We start from the raw sequence: 25,863 nt of genomic DNA, 5'->3' as shown, positions 1-25,863 counted from the left end.
GGGATTTAAACGTTTTTATTTCTCACTTCTTTACAAATGTATATGACATTAAATAAGGTAATGTGACAGACAGGGCTGTTGTTGTTATCAAATGCACTGGACTGCTTAAAACAGCAGTGTTAAGGTCTCCTATATCTCGTGTGGTTAAAGACAACAGTCCCTGTCAGGAAGTGAGAGGGGGACCTCCTGAAATACCCATCCACACCATGTGGTACTACTAGATCTCCTCCACAAGAAGACAGAAGTCTGTGCTGTCAGTCAATAGACAAATAATGTCATCTACATGAGTAGTTCATATAAACACATCCTTCAGGCTCCAGTCGAGGTCTCTCCCCTGCGTTTAGACCAGGAGTGGTGAGTTGATATGGAACAGGTGCTGAGCTTGTAGACAGAGGATCGGCAAAGTAAACAAAACAGGGATTAAACGGGATGGGACAGGAGTATTCAGGAATGACAGCGGTCTATTCCAGGTTTCTGGGATACGGTGTAGTTCATTGGTAGTGGTTGCTCTTTGCCAGCTGAAGCCCGTCCTAGCCTGATCACAGATCTGTTAGTGCTGCCTTGCTCAACTCCTACGGCCAGTCGGCGTCACAAAGTCCATAGGAGTTGTCAAAAACACATCTGAGACCAGGCTGTTTTTCCTTCCATCTCCCCTCACTTTCCCGGCCAGGAGGCCCTGAGGTTGAGCAGGATGAGGACGTCGCAGGGGGCCAGGCGGTAGACCCCCAGCTCGTTGAGGGCTGACGTAGGGCTTGGCTGCTTGCCGTCCGGGGTCCCTGGTTCCTCCTCGTCTTCCTCAGCCTGCCTCAGGACGTCTCGTAGAAGAAGAGCTGAGCCCACATTCAGACACAGGATGACACAGGCCTCCTTCACACTGAGGGAGACATGACCAATCATTTTTTACCTAGAAATGATTTGACAAGGAATTCAACCCCTGTGCAGGACATTTAACAACCTAAAGAACTACAAACAAACTGTAGGTCTCTTCTACAGATTATGGTACAGTGGACAATGTTTTCAGGTGATATTGTCAGCAGAATTGCCATTGTATGTAATGGCCCACTCACTGTTTGAAGAAGTTCTCAGGCCTCTTGCAGTAGTGTCCAAACAGAGGGAAGAGGTTTCTTGTCATGTCGAATTGGAGCTGGGCTGCACCCCCCTCGTTGAAGTGGTTATACAGAATCACCTGAGGGAGACAGGTAGCAGGTCCATACGTTAATAGAGATGTGATTAGCCCCCCCCAAAAAAACATTCTCTATTGCGTCATCCTATTTTCTTACATCTGTATTTTATCATTAGAATTGGTCAGTAGCCAATGTAGTTTTAATGTATTTGAGAACAGATGTGTCTAATGATGTGTGACAATCTAATGACCTTCTTTTAAGTCTCTCCAGACAGTAGTATCTGCAAAATCACTAAAAGTTCAAATATTTAATGAAGTCAACTATCTGATTAATTCCCATTGTAGCAGGTCAGCAGTGTGACTCACATTCTGGTAGAGGAAGAGGTCCAGCCTCTCAGCCAGATCCTGCCAGCCCATCTGGAAGAGAGGCAGACACAGCATCTGCTGCAGCTGGAGCAGGTGGTCCCTGAGACAGAGCATCAGAGGACAGGCTAAACTGGACAGGGACATGGTGGCCTGGTCACACTGGGACGGCAGAGACAACCACCTGGGAGGAGAAGGATACACGTTAGTGTCATTCTAGTTTTGAACATTTTGTTCACTCCAACATTGTGTTGTTCAATTGGTTATATGGTGGCTGTAGGGGATGATCTGAGCTCTACCAGATTCTTTCAAGAAATCACATTTCATTCCTACTGTCCAGGCGTGTTACAGGACAAAGACATTTGTCACAAAGTGCTTACAATCAGCCTGGGCCTAAACACCAAGCAAAGCAAAGTGACAGTGGGTGCCTAGTGTTTAAAACGCCAAAGATAGGACTACATCTTGAGAGGAACTAGATTGAACAGAAAGAACCCTTCCTCTGTGAGAAGTGTCTCCACTGACCTGTCCCTGCAGTAGGGCTGGCCCTTCCTCTGTGAGAAGTGTCTCCACTGACCTGTCCCTGCAGTAGGGCTGGCCCTTCCTCTGTGAGAAGTGTCTCCACTGACCTGTCCCTGCAGTAGGGCTGGCCCTTCCTCTGTGAGAAGTGTCTCCACTGACCTGTCCCTGCAGTAGAGCTGGCCCTTCCTCTGTGAGAAGTGTCTCCACTGACCTGTCCCTGCAGTAGGGCTGGGCCTTCTTCTATGAGAAGTGTCTCCACTGACCTGTCCCTGCAGTAGGGCTGGCCCTTCCTCTGTGAGAAGTGTCTCCACTGACCTGTCCCTGCAGTAGGGCTGAGCCTTCTTCTATGAGAAGTGTCTCCACTGACCTGTCCCTGCAGTAGGGCTGGCCCTTCCTCTGTGAGAAGTGTCTCCACTGACCTGTCCCTGCAGTAGGGCTGGCCCTTCCTCTGTGAGAAGTGTCTCCACTGACCTGTCCCTGCAGTAGGGCTGAGCCTTCTTCTGTACGTCCCTCATGACAGCCTCCAGTAACCTGCCCAGCATGTCTCCTCTCAGCCTCTCCAGCAGCCCCAGGAGCCCCTCAAACAGAGACCCCTCCAGAGAGGCCAGACGGCCGGACTCAGTGACCCCCAGCGGCCCCAACAGCTCCTCCTCCCCCAGGGCCACAGCTGACTGCTGCAGCTGCAGGAAGAACTGAGGAAGAACAGAGGACAGAGAAAAGAACATTGAACAGCCTTGAAGAAGACCTCTGGAGCAGTGCAGTAGAAGGAGGGAACATACAGCAGAGTGAAGGTGTTAATATGTGGCTTTTTCTGTCCCCTTAACTACTTCTGAACAGACAACACATGTACAGACTGACAGACAGGCAGGCAGACAGGCGGGCAGACAGACAGGCAGACAGGCAGGCAGACAGGCGGGCAGACAGGCGGGCAGACAGGCGGGCAGACAGACAGACAGACAGACAGGCAGGCAGGCAGGCAGGCAGACAAGCGGGCAGACAGACAGGCAGACAAGCGGGCAGACAGACAGGCGGGCAGACAGACTGACAGACAGGCAGGCAGGCAGACAGGCGGGCAGACAGACAGACAGACAGAGAGGCAGGCAGACAGGCGGGCAGGCAGACAGGCGGGCAGACAGACAGGCGGACAGACAGGCAGGCGGGCAGCATGTGCCAAAGCAGCAGCTACTCTTCCTGGGGTCCAGCAAAATGAAGGCAGTTTATACAACTGTAATACATTACAATACATTCAGATTTCACAACACACTGTGTGCCCTCAGGCCCCTACTCCACCATGTGTATATATAGTGCGTATGTTATCGTGTGTGTGTGTGTGTGTGTGTGCATGTGTCTGTGCCAATGTTTGTGTTGCTTCACAGTCTCAGCTGTTCCATAAGGTGTTTTTTTATTCAAATTTCACTGCTTGCGTCAGTTACCTGATGTGGAATAGAGTTCCATGTAGTCATGGCTCTATGTAGTACTGTGGAATAGAGTTCCATGTAGTCATGGCTCTATGTAGTACTGTGGAATAGAGTTCCATGTAGTTATGGCTCTATGTAGTACTGTGGAATAGAGTTCCATGTAGTCATGGCTCTATGTAGTACTGTGGAATAGAGTTCCATGTAGTCATGGCTCTATGTAGTACTGTGGAATAGAGTTCCATGTAGTCATGGCTCTATGTAGTACTGTGGAATAGAGTTCCATGTAGTTATGGCTCTATGTAGTACTGTGGAATAGAGTTCCATGTAGTCATGGCTCTATGTAGTACTGTGGAATAGAGTTCCATGTAGTCATGGCTCTATGTAGTACTGTGGAATAGAGTTCCATGTAGTCATGGCTCTATGTAGTACTGTGGAATAGAGTTCCATGTAGTCATGGCTCTATGTAGTACTGTGGAATAGAGTTCCATGTAGTTATGGCTCTATGTAGTACTGTGGAATAGAGTTCCATGTAGTCATGGCTCTATGTAGTACTGTGGAATAGAGTTCCATGTAGTCATGGCTCTATGTAGTACTGTGGAATAGAGTTCCATGTAGTCATGGCTCTATGTAGTACTGTGGAATAGAGTTCCATGTAGTCATGGCTCTATGTAGTACTGTGGAATAGAGTTCCATGTAGTTATGGCTCTATGTAGTACTGTGGAATAGAGTTCCATGTAGTCATGGCTCTATGTAGTACTGTGGAATAGAGTTCCATGTAGTCATGGCTCTATGTAGTACTGTGTGTCTCCCATAGTCTGTTCTGGACTTGGGGACTGTGAAGAGACCTCTTGTGGCTTGTCTTGTGGGGTAGTACTGTGTGTCTCCCATAGTCTGTTCTGGACTTGGGGACTGTGAAGAGACCTCTGGTGGCTTGTCTTGTGGGGTAGTACTGTGTGCCTCCCATAGTCTGTTCTGGACTTGGGGACTGTGAAGAGACCTCTGGTGGCTTGTCTTGTGGGGTAGTACTGTGTGCCTCCCATAGTCTGTTCTGGACTTGGGGACTGTGAAGAGACCTCTTGTGGCTTGTCTTGTGGGGTAGTACTGTGTGCCTCCCATAGTCTGTTCTGGACTTGGGGACTGTGAAGAGACCTCTGGTGGCTTGTCTTGTGGGGTAGTACTGTGTGCCTCCCATAGTCTGTTCTGGACTTGGGGACTGTGAAGAGACCTCTGGTGGCTTGTCTTGTGGGGTAGTACTGTGTGTCTCCCATAGTCTGTTCTGGACTTGGGGACTGTGAAGAGACCTCTTGTGGCTTGTCTTGTGGGGTAGTACTGTGTGCCTCCCATAGTCTGTTCTGGACTTGGGGACTGTGAAGAGACCTCTGGTGGCTTGTCTTGTGGGGTAGTACTGTGTGCCTCCCATAGTCTGTTCTGGACTTGGGGACTGTGAAGAGACCTCTGGTGGCTTGTCTTGTGGGGTAGTACTGTGTGTCTCCCATAGTCTGTTCTGGACTTGGGGACTGTGAAGAGACCTCTGGTGGCTTGTCTTGTGGGGTAGTACTGTGTGTCTCCCATAGTCTGTTCTGGACTTGGGGACTGTGAAGAGACCTCTGGTGGCTTGTCTTGTGGGGTAGTACTGTGTGTCTCCCATAGTCTGTTCTGGACTTGGGGACTGTGAAGAGACCTCTGGTGGCTTGTCTTGTGGGGTAGTACTGTGTGTCTCCCATAGTCTGTTCTGGACTTGGGGACTGTGAAGAGACCTCTGGTGGCTTGTCTTGTGGGGTAGTACTGTGTGTCTCCCATAGTCTGTTCTGGACTTGGGGACTGTGACGAGACCTCTGGTGGCTTGTCTTGTGGGGTAGTACTGTGTGTCCGAGCTGTTAAATGTTTTTTATTTTACTAGGCAAGTCAGTTAAGAACAAATTCTTATTTTCAATGACGGCCTGGGAACAGTGGGTTAACTGCCTGTTCAGGGGCAGAACGACAGATTTGTACCTTGTCAGCTCCGGGATTCGAACTTGCAACCTTCCGGTTACTAGTCCAACGCTCTAACCACTAGGCTACCCTGCCGCCCCTGGCTGTGTGCCAGTAGTTTAGACAGACAGCTCGGTGCATTCAACATGTCAATACCTCTCATAAATAAAAGTAGTGATGAAGTCAATCTCTCGTCCACTTTCAGCCAGGAGAGACTGACATGCATATAATTAATATTGCAATTTTCCTTTTTTGTGGCACCTGACCACACGACTGAACAGTAGTCAAGGTACAACAAAACTAGGGCCTGTAGGACCTGCCTTGTTGATAGTGTTGTTAAGAAGGTAGAAACTAGGGCCTGTAGGACCTGCCTTGTTGATAGTGTTGTTAAGAAGGTAGAAACTAGGGCCTGTAGGACCTGCCTTGTTGATAGTGTTGTTAAGAAGGTAGAAACTAGGGCCTGTAGGACCTGCCTTGTTGATAGTGTTGTTAAGAAGGTAGAAACTAGGGCCTGTAGGACCTGCCTTGTTGATAGTGTTGTTAAGAAGGTAGAAACTAGGGCCTGTAGGACCTGCCTTGTTGATAGTGTTGTTAAGAAGGTAGAAACTAGGGCCTGTAGGACCTGCCTTGTTGATAGTGTTGTTAAGAAGGTAGAAACTAGGGCCTGTAGGACCTGCCTTGTTGATAGTGTTGTTAAGAAGGTACAAACTAGGGCCTGTAGGACCTGCCTTGTTGATAGTGTTGTTAAGAAGGTAGAAACTAGGGCCTGTAGGACCTGCCTTGTTGATAGTGTTGTTAAGAAGGTAGAAACTAGGGCCTGTAGGACCTGCCTTGTTGATAGTGTTGTTAAGAAGGTAGAAACTAGGGCCTGTAGGACCTGCCTTGTTGATAGTGTTGTTAAGAAGGTAGAAACTAGGGCCTGTAGGACCTGCCTTGTTGATAGTGTTGTTAAGAAGGCAGAGTATTGCTTTATTATAGACAGACTTCTCCCCATCTTAGCTACTTCTGCATCAATATGTTTTGTATAGCAACAGCGTGATGACTCCGAGGGGCCACGTACCACGTTGTCTCCCCAGTCCCCCAGCACGGTGGAGATGTAGTTGGCAGCGTTGAGAATAGCACAGTATCTAGAGCCCAGCGGGTTACGGGACTCTTCCTTCATCACCTGGGTGAGGCGGATACGGAAGTCGTCCACCAACTCTCTCTGTAGCGCCAGGAAACGCAGCTGGGCACGAGGGCAGGGGAGGGCACGGTAGCGGTCTGGTAGGGGGAGTATTAGAGATTGAGGGGGAGAGAGAGGATAGAGGGAGGTGGAGGGGAGAGAAAGGGAAAACAGAGAGAGGGAGGGAGAGAAGGGGAGAGAGAGAGAGTGCAGTAAGTCAGAGGCTGGTTGTCCCTCTACGACAAACAGAGGGATGAACGGTGACAACCAACAAGACAGACAGAGTGAGACAGACAGAGTGAGAGAGAGAGAGAGAGAGAGGCAGAGAGAGAGACAGAGACAGAGACAGAGAGAGGCAGAGAGAGAGAGAGACAGAGAGAGAGGGAGAGGCAGAGAGAGAGATAGAGAGGAAGAGACAGAGAGAGAGACAGAGAGAGAGATAGAGAGGAAGAGAGATTGAGGAAGAGACAGAGAGAGAGAGAGACAGAGAGAGAGAGAGATAGAGAGGAAGAGAGAGAGAGAGAGGCAGAGAGAGAGAGAGAGAGGCAGAGAGAGGCAGAGAGAGAGAGAGAGGCAGAGAGAGAGAGGCAGAGAAAGAGAGAGAGAGAGAGAGGCAGAGAGAGAGAGGCAGAGAGAGAGAGGAAGAGAGAGAGAGGAAGAGAGAGAGAGGAAGAGAGAGAGAGGAAGAGAGAGAGAGAGAGAGGAAGAGAGAGAGAGACAGAGAGAGAGGTAGAGAGAGAGGTAGAGAGAGAGAGTGATAAAGTAGTTAATAATCCTACCAGTGATGACCAGCAGTAAGGTCATGAAGGTCTCAGCGCAGTCTGGAGCCTTGAGTTCATCCATGTCACTGATATCTTTGTACTGGGAGCTCCAAGCCCCCTCAGCAGACAGCATGGCATCCACCTTCTCTATCGCCACTACAGAGAGACACACAGTTGGGATGAGCACACATTCACTAAATCACATACACTGACATAAACGGAGTCTAACAGAGAAGTAAAATCCCACATAAAATCAATCTCTTTAGTCAGTCCCAAATGGCTTCCTACCACTTCACTTCACCCAAACCCTTCAATGTTTGCAGATCTGTAAGGTAGAAGTGATATGGCGGAAGCTCTGCCAGTACACTGCTTATACCTATCCAGCCCCTTCAGATCTGCGGAAATTGGAGGGTTAGGGCCAAGGGGAAAGAGTAGGGAACGATGAGAGATGCTCCACTGCTGCCTCTCTCACTCACTCTTCCTCTCCACAGTGAGCCACTTCTGCAGCACGACCTCCTCCAGCAGTACATGCAGCACTCCGGGCAGGGTGCTGGGGTAGGAGTGGGTGGTGCGCAGCTCCCTCTCAAACTGCAGGATCTCATCCACCAGGTGGCAGAAGAGAGAGTCGTCGTAGAGCAGCCGTGGAGCATCCAACGCTAGCTTCTCCTGGGCCAGGGTGAGTAGACCGCGACACAGCTCCACCTGGTGGGGACGTGAGAGATGACACGAGCTACTTCAATAGCTATAACCATTATATTTTATTATATTAATAGATATATGCTTATATCCTCTCATATGACTGTGGACATCAAGAGCTGCTACGATTGACAGATGACTGCAATGGACTCAGCTTGACTTTCAGCTTTGAATCTTGGGGGTGAACAAATACTTCAATGGCACATGAACTCAGGATTCTAGATGATCATATAGCGGCTGATCCGCTAACCTTGGCGTTGACGTTAGCTCCATTCCTGTCCAAAATGGGCTGGATCTTCTCCTCCATGAAGTTGGAGCTGTTTCCCATCCACATCAGGACCTGGGTCAGGAACCACTCAGGCTGCATGGAGACAGAGATGGAGGTTATTATTATTGTCATTGTCTGTCTGTGTTTGAGACGTGCTCTGTGTGTGTGTGTGTGTGTGTGTGTGTGTGTGTGTGTCTTTGTGTGTGTGTGTGAGACATGCTCTGTGTGTGTGTGTGTGTGTGTGTGTGTGTGTGTGTGTGTGTGAGACATGCTCTGTGTGTGTGTGTGTGTGTGTGTGTGTGTGTGTGTGTGTGTGTGTGTGTGTGTGTGTGTGTGTGTGTGTGTGTGTGTGTGTGTGTGTGTGTGTGTGTGTGTGTGTGTGTGTGTGTGTGTTGCTCTAACCTTGTTGAGTGAATTGGTCTGACGGTTTCCAGTGAAGTGGTATCGAAACCTCTTGCTCAGAGGAAGCAACATGATCTGGACAGGAAGAGACAGGGGTGTCGTCGGGGGCAACCCTACACGGGACACAGATGTCTCTGATATGAGATCATCACTGAGAAACAGGTTAAAGAAACTGGCTAGGTATTCATCTCAGTACAATATCAACATCAATATCAGTCAATATCTTAGGAAGTGTGCGGGGAACAGTATGTCTGTGACTGGGAATGTATGAAGTATAAAGCTAGTGTATGAAGAAGTGTGCAGAGTGGAAATAATGCACTGTCTATAACCTAGTAGTGTCTATAACTAAGTCCTGTCTATAACCCAGTCCTGTCTATAACCCAGTAGTGTCTATAACCCAGTCCTGTCTATAACCCAGTCCTGTCTACAACCCAGTCCTGTCTACAACCCAGTCCTGTCTATAACCTAGTAGTGTCTATAACCCAGTCCTGTCTATAACCCAGTCCTGTCTATAACCCAGTCCTGTCTATAACCCAATAGTGTCTATAACCTAGTAGTGTCTATAACCCAGTCCTGTCTATAACCCAGTCCTGTCTATAACCTAGTAGTGTCTATAACCCAGTCCTGTCTATAACCTAGTCCTGTCTATAACCCAGTCCTGTCTATAACCCAGTCCTGTCTATAACCCAGTCCTGTCTATAACCCAGTCCTGTCTATAACTCAGTCCTGTCTATAACCCAGTCCTGTCTATAACCTAGTAGTGTCTATAACCCAGTCCTGTCTATAACCCAGTCCTGTCTATAACCCAGTCCTGTCTACAACCCAGTCCTGTCTACAACCCAGTCCTGTCTATAACCCAGTCCTGTCTACAACCCAGTCCTGTCTACAACCCAGTCCTGTCTACAACCCAGTCCTGTCTATAACCCAGTAGTGTGTATAACCTAGTAGTGTCTATAACCCAGTCCTGTCTATAACCCAGTAGTGTGTATAACCCAGTCCTGTTTATAACCCAGTAGTGTGTATAACCTAGTAGTGTCTATAACCCAGTCCTGTCTATAACCCAGTCCTGTCTACAACTCAGTCCTGTCTATAACTTAGTAGTGTCTAGAACAGCGTGCGTATAACCTAGTAGTGTCTATAACAGCGTATGTATAACAGACGATAATGCTAGTGTGTATGTCTTCGACTCTGATAACACTATATTAGGGTGAAGGATACGAGGTCTGTAGAGACAGGAGCTGGGCCACCAGTAGCTCCAGCTGGCTGTGGAGCTCCTGAGCGTTGGCAGGGGGGGAGAGAGACTGGGTGGGAGGAGAGATGAACGGCCAGTGGAGCTGGATCAGCAACTCCTCAAAATCACTGCCAGACAGAGGAGGAGGAGGAGGAGTTAAAAATCACATTCAGGTCTGAGGTAGCTTGACTTTGGATCATCATTATAACTGTGAATCACCAAGGCCGGTCCTGGAGAGCTACCGTGTGTCTCTTACTTGTTCTGGCCCAACACAAATACACCTGGTCAACTAATCATTTAGACTGAATTAGATGGGTTAGTGCCAGGCTGGAACAAAGGCCTGCATGGCCAGTTGCTCTCCAGGACCAGGGTTCCTGACCACTGATCTAAACAGAGATCCTAATAACTAGCACAGAGTTCTCCATCGCCAGTCCTTCTGCTCCGGCCCGGCCCGCTAACGCAACACACTGCCTGCCCTGTCTGACCCACTCAGACACACATACCCAGCCAGTCTGTCCTTAATGATCTTGTGCCAGAAGCATAGTGTCTCTCTGAGGAAGGCCTGGAGATGAGAGCAGCCAGACTGCTTTAGGCCCACATCTAGACTGGCCATACTGCCCACCGCCACCACTGCCTCCCATATACTGTTGGTGATCAGACACTGCTGGATGCTGTCACTGTGGGAGGAGAGAACGACAGTTAGCGGAACAACTTAACATACAGTAGGATACCATTTTGTGTGTGTGTGTATTCCAATCAGGATCCTATCTTTGAATAGTGTCAAATATATTGTCCAACTACAAGAAGATGAAAATATATTGTCCAACTACAAGAAGATGAAAATATATTGTCCAACTACAAGAAGATGAAAATATATTGTCCAACTACAAGAAGATGAAAATATATTGTCCAACTACAAGAAGAAGAAGAAGAAAATAATAATACTGTTGCTCACCTGAGTTCTTCAATGCGTGACAGACACTGCAGGTATTTCATGTGTTTCTCTGTGTTGTCCAGCTGTTCCAGGGTCCGTCCCAGGCTGTCTGCCCAGGGCTGGGCGCCCTGCAGGTGCTGTATCAGGGTGTTGGACAGGACCCTCTCCCGCTGGAGCAAACCTTCCAGAGACACACGGGACTCCTCGGCAGCAGACAGCGCTGCTGACACCCGCAGCGGCACCGAACTGGACACCGTCAGAACCTGAGAAGGTGGGTGGAGGAAGACCTGTCAGCAAGGGAAATGCACGCCCTTAAACTAGCTAGCAAAGGTTAGCTATAGATCATGTTTGTATTACTTACATTAACTAGCAAGGGGCAGAATAATACTCGCATTAGTAACGATTCTATTATTTTTCATGCAATAATTGATACAGCGTTGAAAGCTGTTTTGAGTGTGCAACATGAAGTTAACAGCGCGCTTGCTAACTACCTGCTCCTCCAGCAACTTGTTTTCCGCTGTCAGTTTCTCCAGGAGCGCGCTAACTTTCTTCAGCGACTTCAGATCCACTCCGATTTCTTTCTCTATCAAGTCGACAAGATAGACGGGGAGAGCTCCATCACCCAATCCTGTTTCGGAGTCTTCATCATTTGTCGATATAGGGCTTTGTAGATCAGATTCATCACTTTGGCCGTTTTGCTGCTCTGCAGAGGGCGCCGCCATCTTTCTTCTGTGTCTCTTCCACGTCAACAGCACGCAGATGTAAACACAGCACCGAACACAGCCGTCACCGTCTATACACCCCCTCTAGTGGTGGCAGTTAGTACTACGGGACCTGTCACGGGTAAACACTTGGGACATTTCCAACTACTACACAATCCACGCTTCCTTCCCTCCTCCATTCATTGGTTCATGTAACCAGTGATATCATAAGTGGAGTGGTGATAGCTTCAGACAATTTACCGTTGATGTGTTATTTCAGTGATTACTAATGTGAATTAGGAAGGATGTTTTCAAAACAAGACCCTCTTCAGTGTTGAGTGTCATGTTGACAATCAAGACCTCACAGGAAACAACTGGACATACTGTATGTGCTCAGTTATGTAGTTGTTGAACTAATCTGTTACCCAGAAAGGAACAGTTACTCTCCAGCATCTTATTCTGCCCTATTCTACTGTATCTTAGTCTATGCAGCTCTGACATTGCTTGTCCAAATATTTATATATTGTTAATTCCATCCCTTTACTTTAGATTGGGTATATTGTTAGATATTACTAGTTAGATATTACTGCACTGTTGGAGCTAGAAACACAAGCATTCCGCTACACCCGCAATAACATCTACTATACACATGTATGTGATTTGATTATATCTCAAACATATTATAAAAGTCGTACGCTCCCTTATCCTTCATTCGTACATCCTTTTCCTGTGAATGGGGAATATGCTTGAGTCTGTTCTGTTACTATCATATGCTTGAGTCTGTTCCATTGCTATCATATGCTTGAGTCTGTTCTGTTACTATCATATGCTTGAGTCTGTTCTGTTACTATCATATGCTTGAGTCTGTTCTGTTACTATCATATGCTTGAGTCTGTTCTGTTACTATCATATGCTTGAGTCTGTTCCATTGCTATCATATGCTTGAGTCTGTTCTGTTACTATCATATGCTTGAGTCTGTTCCATTGCTATCATATGCTTGAGTCTGTTCTGTTACTATCATATGCTTGAGTCTGTTCTGTTACTATCATATGCTTGAGTCTGTTCTGTTACTATCATATGCTTGAGTCTGTTCCATTGCTATCATATGCTTGAGTCTGTTCTGTTACTATCATATGCTTGAGTCTGTTCTGTTACTATCATATGCTTGAGTCTGTTCTGTTACTATCATATGCTTGAGTCTGTTCCATTGCTATCATATGCTTGAGTCTGTTCTGTTACTATCATATGCTTGAGTCTGTTCCATTGCTATCATATGCTTGAGTCTGTTCCATTGCTATCATATGCTTGAGTCTGTTCCATTGCTATCATATGCTTGAGTCTGTTCTGTTACTATCATATGCTTGAGTCTGTTCTGTTACTATCATATGCTTGAGTCTGTTCTGTTACTATCATATGCTTGAGTCTGTTCTGTTACTATCATATGCTTGAGTCTGTTCTGTTCCTATCATATGCTTGAGTCTGTTCCATTACTATCATATGCTTGAGTCTGTTCCATTGCTATCATATGCTTGAGTCTGTTCCATTGCTATCATATGCTTGAGTCTGTTCTGTTACTATCATATGCTTGAGTCTGTTCTGTTACTATCATATGCTTGAGTCTGTTCTGTTACTATCATATGCTTGAGTCTGTTCTGTTACTATCATATGCTTGAGTCTGTTCCATTACTATCATATGCTTGAGTCTGTTCCATTGCTATCATATGCTTGAGTCTGTTCCATTGCTATCATATGCTTGAGTCTGTTCCATTGCTATCATATGCTTGAGTCTGTTCCATTACTATCTTCCTCTGTACATAATGTGCTCCAGATGTTTTGCGGGGTTGCATTGACATTGACATTGCTTAACACCTGGCCCTTCTCTGGATTCCTAGAGACCCAATGGGGCTGCTTCTCAAATAGCACTCTATTCCCTATATAGTGCACTACTTTTTGACCAGGGCCTATAGAGCACTAGGGAATAGGGTGCCATTTTGGACGCAAGTGGTGAGGTCATAGTTGTCCAGAAATGGCTGATTATGTGATGTCATGTTCACTCAGGCCTCCTTGCTCTGGTCTGGACCTCTGGAGTCTGGGTTCCTGTAGTAGAGGCTTTGTTCTGCCAAGACAACAGATAGAAGAGCAGACAATAAGTGCTTTATGAGTTCTTAATTCTCTCTCTCTCTTTAATGGGGTGTTGTTGGCATGAGAAACATGTGTTTACATTGCCAAAGCAAGTGACATAAACAATAAAGAAAGTGAGAAGAAACAAAAAACAACATCAACAACAAACTATTATAAATAAACAGTAAACAACACGAAGGTTTCATAAAGATACAGACATTTCAAGAGTTATATTATCATATATGTCCAGGGTTTTAATGAGCAAATAGTTGTAGTACGAATAATGGGGGAAGATAAATAAACAGATTAATGTTTACAATGTTGTTTGTGCTCCACTGTTTGCCGTTTTCTCAGGGCAACTGGCCACAAATCTTACTGCCTGGTTTCACATCTCTCTCTAACTTCCGGGTGAGCCCATTTAAAGAAAATATAAGTCAAGTCCCTCCCTTTATGCCTGCCTAAGCTCTAACCATCAGTGACATAATGGTCATGCTAGTCCCTCCAATGTCACAAAACACCATTCAGCATCATGTCAACACACGCTCATGTTGAGAAGAAGAAGAAACAGTTAAAGGAATCAGACAATCTATTTTCTGGACTTAAAGATCTTGGGCTTCAGCAAGACCAACTCTGAAGTGAACTGCTTATCCAAACTGTTGTTTTTATTATAACCAAATATAGAAATGGGAAGAATACATATCTGCGTAAAACGGACGTTCATTTTCGTCTGTGTCTTGATCGGGGTAAGTTATCGTCCAGTATTTTGGCCTGTTAATATACGAGTTGATAAACCATTTTTTTATAGGAGCAACGTTTTTTAATACAGGCAAATGCTTTGTAATTATTTCCGGTTATTTTTGTAACTTCTGCGCGCGGTGGGGTCTTCAAGTAGTGAGAGTTGCAGTTTACACGCGACGGAATAAAGAGCAGTGCCACATTCATCAACACTAATGAGCGAGTTGTTCTATAGCGCGGCATTGAAAGAAGCACTCAAATTCAATCTACATGTATTTAATGTTGCAATTAGGCTACTGGGTTTTGCTCAGTATAATCCTCGCGCTGCTAAATGTTTTAAAGTCATGAGTTATGTTTATTCTCATCTTCAAATAGACTTACTGACCTTAGTTATCACGTTTTTGGCAGAATATTAGGATAGTCAATAACTGTTATTAGATTTTTATAAACAGCCGACTAAGTAAATATTTCAGCTATTCATTTCTTAATCGTGTATAATTTCTTAGTCTATTTATAAATGAGGTATAATATATGTAAATACAATTTACTGTCTGCTTACAAACCATTTGTAGATGGCGTTGGTCAAATGCATTATTGAAGTTATGAAGAAATGTATCCCTCAACTCCTCTGAAACAAGTGACTGTATCAACCTTTACTGTGCATTATCAGTAGAATTCTCAGTATAATACCCTGTACATTGTAATGATTGTATCAACCTTTACTGTGCATTGTCAGTAGAATTCCCAGTATAATACACTGTACATTGTAATGATTGTATCAACCTTTACTGTGCATTATCAGTAGAATTCTCAGTATAATACCCTGTACATTGTAATGATTGTATCAACCTTTACTGTGCATTATCAGTAGAATTCTCAGTATAATACCCTGTACATTGTAATGATTGTATCAACCTTTACTGTGCATTATCAGTAGAATTCTCAGAATAATACCCTGTACATTGTAATGATTGTATCAACCTTTACTGTGCATTATCAGTAGAATTCTCAGTATAATACCCTGTACATTGTAATGATTGTATCAACCTTTACTGTGCATTATCAGTAGAATTCTCAGTATAATACCCTGTACATTGTAATGATTGTATCAACCTTTACTGTGCATTATCAGTAGAATTCCCAGTATAATACCCTGTACATTGTAATGATTGTATCAACCTTTACTGTGCATTATCAGTAGAATTCTCAGAATAATACCCTGTACATTGTAATGATTGTATCAACCTTTACTGTGCATTATCAGTAGAATTCTCAGTATAATACCCTGTACATTGTAATGATTGTATCATGTGTTGTATTCTCTTCAGATCATCAGCACCCTCTTGCTGGCCATCACATTATTTGGACATGGGTACTTCCACCAATCAGAAGAAGTAATTATGTTTTTTTTTTATAGCTCCTATTATATTGACTAATTATATCATATCGATTTCATTATAATAATTCTGTGTCCATCTAGCCTGGTCCCAGATCTGTTTGTGCTGTCTTTCCAACTCCTACAGTGTTTAGCATGACAACAACCATAGGAGTTGGCTATACAGCATAAACAGATCTGAGACCAGGCTAGAATCCATCAGCATCATTGTAATATTATGATTATAAACCCACAGTTGCCATATCATTAATCTGGCTTGTCTTCCTATGCACAGATAGAGGAGATTCTGCCTGGGATAGTAGTTCTGTATGTCTTAGAAGCAGCAACCCTGGTCCTGTCAATCTTTGGTGTCTATGGCGCTCGCAAGGAGAAGAAATGGGCTGTGGTTCTGGTAAGCCTGCCGAGACCTGTCTCAAAGTGTTAGCCTGATCCCAGATCTGTTTGTTTGTCTTGGATAATTATCATAGGAGTTGGTTAGACAGCACAAACAGGTCTGGGATCTGGCTACTGACTTGACTTCTCTGCTGCAAACTGTTCCTTTCTGATAGGTAATGCCATGCCATACAACTCAACTGAAACCAGTCAACACTTTCCCCATGACATGTTTCCCAAAAAGCAGGATAAGTTTTGAATGAACCTTAAGTATTGATTTTGCTTGACAACCCCTGTATGTGTGTAGTTTTCTGTAGGTATGTCACTGGCCAGCCTGTACCTGTTTGTGGAGTGTGTGAATGGATATCAAAGCAAACACGAGGTACAGTAGTCTATATATATATATATATATACATACACAGGTAACTGTCAAAATAAAGGAAACACGAGGTACAGTAGTCTATATATATATATATATACATACACAGGTAACTGTCAAAATAAAGCAAACACGAGGTACAGTAGTCTATATATATATATACACACACACAGGTAACTGTCAAAATAAAGGAAAATAAAGGAAACACTAGTCTATATATATATATACATACACAGGTAACTGTCAAAATAAAGGAAACACGAGGTACAGTAGTCTATATATATATATACATACACAGGTACAGTGCCTTGCGAAAGTATTCGGCCCCCTTGAACTTTGCGACCTTTTGCCACATTTCAGGCTTCAAACATAAAGATATAAAAGATATATGTATTTTTTTGTGAAGAATCAACAACAAGTGGGACACAATCATGAAGTGGAACAACATTTATTGGATATTTCAAACTTTTTTAACAAATCAAAAACAGAAAAATTGGGCGTGCAAAATTATTCAGCCCCCTTAAGTTAATACTTTGTAGCACCACCTTTTGCTGCGATTACAGCTGTAAGTCGCTTGGGGTATGTCTCTATCAGTTTTGCACATCGAGAGACCGAAATTTTTTCCCATTCCTCCTTGCAAAACAGCTCGAGCTCAGTGAGGTTGGATGGAGAGCATTTGTGAACAGCAGTTTTCAGTTCTTTCCACAGATTCTCGATTGGATTCAGGTCTGGACTTTGACCTGGCAATTCTAACACCTGGATATGTTTATTTTTTAACCATTCCATTGTAGATTTTGCTTTATGTTTTGGATCATTGTCTTGTTGGAAGACAAATCTCCGTCCCAGTCTCAGGTCTTTTGCAGACTCCATCAGGTTTTCTTCCACAATGGTCCTGTATTTGGCTCCATCCATCTTCCCATCAATTTTAACCATCTTCCCTGTCCCAGCTGAAGAAAAGCAGGCCCAAACCATGATGCTGCCACCACCATGTTTGACAGTGGGGATGGTGTGTTCAGGGTGATGAGCTGTGTTGCTTTTACGCCAAACATAACGTTTTGCATTGTTGCCAATGGCCCCCTTGAACTTTGCGACCTTTTGCCACATTTCAGGCTTCAAACATAAAGATATAAAACTGTATTTTTTTGTGAAGAATCAACAACAAGTGGGACACAATCATGAAGTGGAACGACATTTATTGGATATTTCAAACTTTTTTAACAAATCAAAAACTGAAAAATTGGGCGTGCAAAATTATTCAGCCCCCTTAAGTTAATACTTTGTAGCGCCACCTTTTGCTGCGATTACAGCTGTAAGCCGCTTGGGGTATGTCTCTATCAGTTTTGCATATCGAGAGACTGAAATATTTTCCTCTACGAGGAAACTGTAACTGTCAAAATAAAGGAAACACTTACATAAACTGTCTTAATAGGGTGTGAAATTGTGTCACTTCTCTTGCGTCCTGTGCAAGCAGAGTCAGGGTATATGCAGCAGTTTGGGCCGCCTGGATCGTTGTGAACTATGTTGAGACCATTTCTTACTAACAAAGACCGTAATTAATTTGCCAGAATTTTACATAATTATGACGTAACATTGAAGGTTGTGTAATGTAACAGCAATATTTAGACTGATGGATGCCGCCCGTTAGATAAAATATGGAACGGTTCCGTATTTCACTGAAAGAATAAACGTTTTGTTTTTTAAATGATAGTTTCCGGATTTGACCATTAATTACCTAAGGCTCATATTTCTGTGTGTTTATTATATTATAATTAAGTCTATGATTTGATATTTGATAGAGCAGTCTGACTGAGCGGTGGTAGGCAGCAGCAGGCTTGTAGGCATTCATTCAAACAGCCCTTTCCTGCGGTTGCCAGCAGCTCTTTACAATGCTTCAAGCATTGCTCTGTTTATGACTTCAAGCCTATCAACTCCCAAGATTAGGCAGGCAATACTATAGTGCCTATAAGAACATCCAATAGTCAAAGGTATATGAAATACAAATGGTATAGAGAGAAATAGTCCTATAATTCCTATAATAACTACAACCTAAAACTTCTTACCTGGGAATATTGAAGACTCGTGTTAAAAGGAACCACCAGCTTTCATATGTTCTGAGCAAAGAACTTAAACGTTAGCTTTTTTTACATGGCACATATTTCCCTTTTACTTTCTTCTCCAACACTTTGTTTTTGCATTATTTAAACCAAATTGAACATGTTTCATTATTTATTTGAGACTAAATTGATTTTATTTATGTATTATATTAAGTTAAAATAAAAGTGTTCATTCAGGATTGTTGTAATTGTCATTATTACAAATATATATATAACAATCGTCCGATTAATCGGTATTGGCTTTTTTTGGTCCTCCAATTATCGGTATCGGCGTTGAAAAATCATAATCAGTCAACCTGTAGGTCTTTCAGGGCCTTCGAGGTATCTGCTTGGGGGGGATATACATGGCTGTGACTTTCATTCAGCCTTGAAGCAATGTTTGTTTGCTGTTCTGGTAAAAATATATTTGAGAAGTTATTGTATGATGGTGCAATGCATCTGATTCTTGATAATTCAATGTCTGTATCTGTCCTTTTCAAATTCAGAGCTGATTATAGGTTTCAGCTGTGACTATAACACTCAATGTTAACTTGATTCATTTCAAGATGGAGGAGTTAACCAGAGAGGAACATCTAGCTATGATGCCTCTGAGTGGAGCGAATCAAACTGATTTAGAAGGGCTATACAACATGCAGACTAACGTAAGTCACCTTCATTTAATGCTTCTTATGGTCTCTGCTTGTGCCGATTCAAAGTCCCAGGGTGCCAATTCAATGTCCCAGGGTGCCGATTCAATGTCCCAGGGTGCCAATTCAATGTCCCAAGGTGCCAATTCAATGTCCCAGAGTGCCAATTCACAGTCCCAGAGTGCCAATTCACAGTCCCAGAGTGCCAATTCACAGTCCCAGAGTGCCAATTCACAGTCCCAGAGTGCCAATTCACAGTCCCAGAGTGCCAATTCACAGTCCCAGAGTGCCAATTCACAGTTCCAGAGTGCCAATTCACAGTCCCAGAGTGCCAATTCACAGTCCCAGAGTGCCAATTCACAGTCCCAGAGTGCCAATTCACAGTCCCAGAGTGCCAATTCAATGTCCCAGAGTGCCAATTCACAGTCCCAGAGTGTCAATTCACAGTCCCAGGGTGCCAATTCACAGTCCCAGAGTGCCAATTCACAGTCCCATAGTGCCAATTCAAAGTCCCAGGGTGCCAATTCAAAGTCCCAGAGTGCCAATTCACAGTCCCAGGGTGCCAATTCAAAGTCCCAGAGTGCCAATTCACAGTCCCAGAGTGCCAATTCAATGTGTGTGTTTGTCTTTAGGACCGGTTTTCCTTATTATGTAAATCTAGGCCTGGACTAAAAACACTTTCATTGGAGATTTCTCCATGTAGGGTTCTTTCAGGACTAGGCCTTAACTATACCTGGTAAATCATGTTTTTAAAATGTCTGTTGTGCTGTTGTTCTGTTTCCTTCACTTTCAGTTCAAATGCTGTGGGCTCGTACAAGGCTACCAAGACTGGGGCACAGACATCCCCATCTCCTGTCTCTGCTCTGATGAGGACTCAACAGACTTTAAATGTGTGAGTCTGCTGTGTTAAATAAGTTAACTTGTTGCTGTTGTTATGTGTATGATGAGGAGGATGGGTTTCAATGTGTCCGTCTGTTAAATAAATTATCACTCAAATATGAAAATGGAAATCTCTTGTCTTTCGGTAAGAGCAATACATTTTTTATTTAAAAAACAAAACAAAACAGATGATGAGGACAGTGACAAGACGACCATAAATAAACTGAGGAAGATGTACATGACAATACTCTAAAAGACCAACAAATACGATAGAACACATTTGGACCAGACACATAATGGATGCCATGCTGCAGCCTAGTAAGAAATCATGCAGCTAAAGTGGAGCACTGTTTTAAACCTTGTCACATTCTATTTCAGGTTGCTCCTGGTAACAATACAAGATTTGTTATTCACTATCCCAACAGTGATATGTCTGAGGATGATGACCACAAGGGATTAATGGATGAACACATGCTGGTATATAAAGAGGTAAAATCATGCCATTCCACTACACCAGGGATGGGCAACTGGCGGCCATTTTGAAGGCCCTCAGATCAATTAGGCCATGTCAGTTAATATCTTTTAGATTGCTAAATTTGTTTACCGGTCAGCTATCTAAACCTGTTATCATGGTCGAATTACCGCCCATGGAGTCCCCATTGATGTTGTTAGTCAGTCTCACTCTCATGTCATATTAAAAACTGCATACATTTCTCACCACCACATGGCAAAATGTGTAGAATTGCAGCAAACTTGCTTTAAAACGGCAAGATTTTCTCTCCACCCCATGTCAAAATGGGTCGAAATCAACTCTAAAATGTAAAAAAATTCTCTCTGCTGTCAAGAAGGTGCAACTAAAAAGTATTTTTTTTTATTTTGCGCAAAATGTCTTGCAGTGCTCATTGATACAATAAACAGCTATATGTTCAAGTTCTGATATAATACAGAGTGGATACTCTTGTTTTTTACAAACTCTTGATTTTTCATTTTCAGCCATGTCTTCCCATCTTAATCTCTTTCGTGGGCTATGACATCATCCTGATAATAGGAACATTAGTAGCACTTAAAGCATTATGGGTATGTATTTCAGATCGATGTCCGTACTATTCCACCATTTCAGGGTTGGGGTCCATTCAGTTTTTTAAATTCAATAAATAGAAAGTCAATTCCCAAATTGAAAGTGTTTCATGTGTATTTTTCAATTCAGGAAGTGAAATTCAATTACCCGAATTGAAAACTTCAGTAGTATATTTGTTTATTATAATTATTACCGATGTGGCAGCTAAAAGCTGAATTGCAGTACACAGTACATACAAGTAAACAAGAACAATTAAAACATCTGAAAGTCAGGATGCTAACTGAAGGATGGATGAATCGACTCCAACACTGTACCATAGTGATTTTTACCATACCTTTCGAGTGTAGGCCTATTAGATTGAACCATTATCTCTTACACTCAGCATCTGGTCACCTGCTCCGTCAATCCTGACTGAACCGTTACTGTGTGTCTTGTCCTCAGGATGTTGGAGTTGTCCTGGCCATCACAATACTCTGCCAGATGAGAAGAAAGGTTGATGTGCCACCTGTGATCTTCACCTCTCAACCACCTCAATACAGAGAGCTGTGTGACACAGCAGAGAGTGTCTGAAATGAAATAGTCCTCTTATGAAGGAGACTCAATGCACTAGTCTGAGTGCCAGTCTGTTTGTGCCATCATGACAACTCCAGTCACTCATTTGTGTCAAGCCAAACATGACAATGGGTGACAAAGAGTTGACTTGGCAATGACAGACTGGCACGATGGCCTTTATTTAACTAGGCAAGTCAGTTACGAACAACTTCTTATTTACAATGACGGCCTACTGGGGAACAGTGGGTTAAACTGCCTTGTTCAGGGGCAGAACAACAGTTGGCATTGGCCAGACCACAAACACCACAAACAGATCTGGGATCAGGTTAGCAATGCACTCATATTATGTACATACTCATAACACACATGAAAGGACAACTCAGGACATTATTAGACATTAGACATCTCTACTGTGTTGTCCAAAGTGTTACTGTTCAACTGTTCAACCATTTAACCATTGTAGTGCCTCAGTGTTGGTTACAGTGTCTTAAATAAAGGGACAAGCATCTTTTAACATTATGGTCCTTCTTTTTTCGACAACCATTTCTTCCAATGACCTTTGTCCTCTCCCCATCCTTATTTCATTTTCTGCCTTTGTCTTTTCCTCCCACTCTCTCCTCTCATCCTCCTCTCTCTTACTCTCTCTACTCCTCCTCTCTTCCTCTTTTCCACCTGCTCTCTCCTCTCATCCTCCTCTCTCTTCCTCTCTCCTCTCCTCCTCTCTTCCTCTTTTCCTCCTGCTCTCTCCTCTCATTCTCCTCTCTCTTCCTCTTTTCAGCCTACTTGGCCCTATCAGACCCAACACCCATTAAAACCTCCCCACTATTCCACTACTTGGCCCTATCAGACCCAACACCCATTAAAACCTCCCCACTATTCCACTACTTGGCCCTATCAGACCCAACACCCATTAAAACCTCCCCACTATTCCACTACTTGGCCCTATCAGATCCTACACCCATTAAAACCTCCCCACTATTCCACTATCCTGCACCAGGCCTCTTTTCCACGTTAATAGCATGCATACGTAAACACAGCACCAGACCAATGTTTATCTATTATATTGACTAGATAGTGACCGCTCTAACAATGGAAATACATCTCCTCAATGATCGAAGGCAGGCGAGATCAGGTTGTACCATTCTAGACAATGAGAGGGCAGATACACAACTAAGTTATTTTACTTAAAGTTGCCAGAATGTCACTTGCATCCACTTATATCAGTACATTTGTAACAGCCTAAACATCACGGAACTATTAGATCAAATAAGCCTCACATATTTGACCCTTCACTAAGTTCCGCCTCGCTACTTTTGCAACCTCAAACAACATTTTCCCTGGAAGCCCAATTCCCCATTCAACCACTGGTGAAATCCCCTCACAATGATCTCAAAGTGTGTTTCTAATACACAATGAAATGAAACACTGACTTCCCCTTGCTAACCAGGAAACTCTTGGGTATGTTGTTGTGGACTGTTATTATAATTGCTTCACTGGAACCTGGTCAAAGCTTCTGTCCTCCTCTGGGTACATTGACTTCAACACAAAACCTAGGAGGCTCATGGTTCTCACTCCTCTCCGTAGACTTACACAGTAATTATGAAAACTACTGGAATGGCATCAAACACTTGGAAACCATGTATTTCATGTATTTGATACCATTCCACCTATTCCACTCCAGCCATTACCACAAACCCGTCCTCCCCAAGTAAGGTGCCACCAACCTCCTATGATTGTAAAATACCTACACCACGTAGACTTCATCAGTACATCCTTTTCCTAAGAATGGGGAATGTTACTATACTTATTTCAGCATTATTTAATCCCCTATTTCTGGCACTAAACTGTCTCCATATATACAGTACTCTACCGGGGACCTTCAGACAAGTCTCTTGAGGCCTGTGGGCATCCTAGAGCAAAACAACCAACATGTACTTGTTCATGAGGTTCTCACCTTTCCACAAATAGTCTGTAGTGTGTAGCCCAAACTGTTCGGACACTACAGAACGAAGTTGGCAGATCGGATTCTACCAACTGCAGACGAGTCTCAAGACGCTTGTGGGGGTTATAGAGCAAAACGGAGAACATTATCATTAAAACAAATTGTACATGTGCGTTCAGAAAGTAGTAAGACTCCCTTTTTCCACACTTTGTTCTGTTACAGCCTTATTCTAAAGTGGACTAAATAGATTTTTCTTCCATTCAATCTACATACAATAACCCATAATGGCAAAGCGAAAACAGGTTTTTCAACCTTTTTGCAGTTGACAGTGCATATCAGGGCAAAAAAAACAAGCCTTGAGGTCGAAGGAATTGTCCGTAGAGCTCCGAGACAGGATTGTGTCGAGGCACAGATCTGGGGAAGGGAACCAAAAAATGGTTGCAGCATTGAAGGTCCCTAAGAACACAGTGGCCTCCATCTTTCTTAAGTGGGAGACGTTTGGAACCACCAAGACTCTTGGCCACTCCTGCATTGTCTTGGGATGGTGCACATAGCCAAGACAATGCAGGAGTGGCTTCGTGACAAGTCTGTGAATATCATTGAATGGCCCAGCCAGAGCCCAGACTTGAACCCGATTGACCATCGATTGACTTGAAAATAACTGCAGCGACGCCCCCCATCCAACCTGACAGAGCTTGAGAGGATCTGCAGAGAAGAATGGGAGAAACTCCCCAAATACAGATGTGCCAAGCTTGTAGCGTCATACCCAAGAAGACTCGAGGCTGTAATTGCTGCCAAAGGTGGTTCAGCAAAGTATCAAATCAAATCAAATGTATTTATAAATCCCTTCTTACATCAGCTGATATCTCAAAGTGCTGTAAGAAACCCAGCCTAAAACCCCAAACAGCAAGCAATGCAGGTGTAGAAGCATGGTGGCTAGGAAAAACTACCTAGAAAGGCAAGAACCTAGGAAGGAACCTAGGAAGAAATCGAGAGAGGAACTATGAGGGGTGGCCAGCCCTCTTCTGGCTGTGCCTGGGAGGAGATTTTAACAGAACATGGCCAAGATGTTAAAATATTCGTAGATGACCAGCAGGGTCAAATAATAATAATCACAGTGGTTGTCGAGGGTGCAACAGGTACTGAGTCAAGGGTCTGAATACTTATGTAAATTGTATATTTCAGTATTTAATTTTTTATTTAATAAATTAGCAAACATTTCATTAAAGCCTGTTTTCGCTTTATCATTATGGGGTATTGTGTGTAGATTGATGAGGGAAAAAATAATTTAATCCATTTGAGAATAAGACTGTAATGTAGCAACATGTGGAAAAAGTCAAGTGGTCTGAAGACTTTCCAAATGCACTGTATTTTACCCTTTATTTTTGGCACCAAACAATCTCCATATATACCAAACAATCTCCATATATACTTCCATAGCCTAGTGGTTAGAGTGTTGGACTAGTAACCGAAAGGTTGCAAGTTCAAATCCCCGAGCTGACAAGATACAAATCTGTCGTTCTGCCCCTGAACAGGCAGTTAACCCACTGTTCTTAGGCCGTCATTGAAAATAAGAATTTGTTCTTAACGGACTTGCCTAGTAAAATAAAGGTAAAATAAAAAAATCTGTTCAAGTCTTGTGAGGCCTGTGTGCGTCCTTGAGCAACTGACATGTTCGAGAGAGTCTCATCTATCCATAGAGGGGTCATAATAGTTTGTAGGCCAAACCGTTCAGACTCTACAGACAATTTTGTGAGAAGACCGAATTTCGTGATGTCTCACCGGTCTGACTAACACAGTTCTAGCTCTGTCACCTTTCACCACAGATGCGGAAGTGCCACATATGTTGATTGAGACGCAGCCTATGCAAAAAAATCCTATCTCTCGGGAACTGATGTTGAGCGATTAGGCCTAGCTCACAGTCGGCATGATTCATCACCCCAAATAACACGTTTCACTGCTCCAGAGTCAAATGGCGGCGAGCTGGGCCTCCCGGGTGGCGCAGTGGTCTAGGGCACTGCATCGCAGTGCTAGCTGTGCCACCAGAGACTCTGGGTTCGCGCCCAGGATCTATCGCAGCCGGCCGCACCCGGGAAGTCCGTGGGGCGACTCACAATTG

At 43.8% G+C, this 25,863-nt stretch overlaps 2 protein-coding genes across 3 annotated transcripts; one reads left to right on the top strand and one right to left on the bottom strand.

The window, feature by feature from the left end:
* Positions 1-11,607, bottom strand: LOC109877666 (RAD50-interacting protein 1-like). The gene is made up of 13 exons (XM_031818717.1): positions 11,340-11,607; positions 10,870-11,111; positions 10,418-10,591; positions 9,902-10,042; positions 8,684-8,834; positions 8,264-8,374; positions 7,794-8,019; positions 7,336-7,473; positions 6,455-6,654; positions 2,477-2,697; positions 1,490-1,670; positions 1,068-1,186; positions 1-874 (listed from the first exon to the last, which is right to left on the bottom strand). Exons 1-13 carry the CDS (start codon positions 11,568-11,570, stop codon positions 655-657), a joined length of 2,355 nt encoding a protein of 784 aa, XP_031674577.1. The 5' UTR covers positions 11,571-11,607; the 3' UTR covers positions 1-654.
* A 2,508-nt stretch (positions 11,608-14,115) lies between these two features.
* LOC116366745 (tetraspanin-8-like) lies at positions 14,116-22,316 on the top strand. 2 transcript variants are annotated; one of them, XM_031818718.1, is made up of 9 exons: positions 14,116-14,414; positions 15,735-15,800; positions 16,077-16,193; positions 16,482-16,556; positions 19,213-19,308; positions 20,087-20,185; positions 20,551-20,661; positions 21,166-21,249; positions 21,692-22,316. In XM_031818718.1, exons 1-9 carry the CDS (start codon positions 14,355-14,357, stop codon positions 21,818-21,820), a joined length of 837 nt encoding a protein of 278 aa, XP_031674578.1. In that variant the 5' UTR covers positions 14,116-14,354; the 3' UTR covers positions 21,821-22,316. The 2 variants fall into 2 exon arrangements, with proteins under 2 accessions (XP_031674578.1, XP_031674579.1); XM_031818719.1 differs by lacking the exon at positions 16,482-16,556 and having other exon boundaries at positions 14,132-14,414.
* The last annotated feature ends 3,547 nt before the right edge of the window (positions 22,317-25,863 follow it).

This window comes from Oncorhynchus kisutch, unplaced genomic scaffold (assembly GCF_002021735.2).
Source record: "Oncorhynchus kisutch isolate 150728-3 unplaced genomic scaffold, Okis_V2 scaffold1570, whole genome shotgun sequence".
NCBI lineage: Eukaryota > Metazoa > Chordata > Actinopteri > Salmoniformes > Salmonidae > Oncorhynchus > Oncorhynchus kisutch.
This window is presented reverse-complemented; position numbering and strand designations above follow the sequence as displayed.

Bases quoted from the DNA above. Each gene is read 5' to 3' on its own strand.
- LOC109877666 (XM_031818717.1), bottom strand. From the start codon at position 11,570: ATGGCGGCGCCCTCTGCAGAGCAGCAAAACGGCCAAAGTGATGAATCT. The intron at 8,835-9,901 runs GTATCCTTCACC...CCTGTTTCTCAG, and splicing joins CTCCTGTCTCTACAGACCTC to TGATGATCTCATATCAGAGA. The intron at 8,375-8,683 runs GTTAGAGCAACA...GTCTCCATGCAG, and splicing joins AGACCAATTCACTCAACAAG to CCTGAGTGGTTCCTGACCCA.
- LOC116366745 (XM_031818718.1), top strand. From the start codon at position 14,355: ATGGGAAGAATACATATCTGCGTAAAACGGACGTTCATTTTCGTCTGT. The intron at 20,662-21,165 runs GTAAAATCATGC...TTTCATTTTCAG, and splicing joins ACATGCTGGTATATAAAGAG to CCATGTCTTCCCATCTTAAT. The intron at 21,250-21,691 runs GTATGTATTTCA...TCTTGTCCTCAG, and splicing joins TAGCACTTAAAGCATTATGG to GATGTTGGAGTTGTCCTGGC.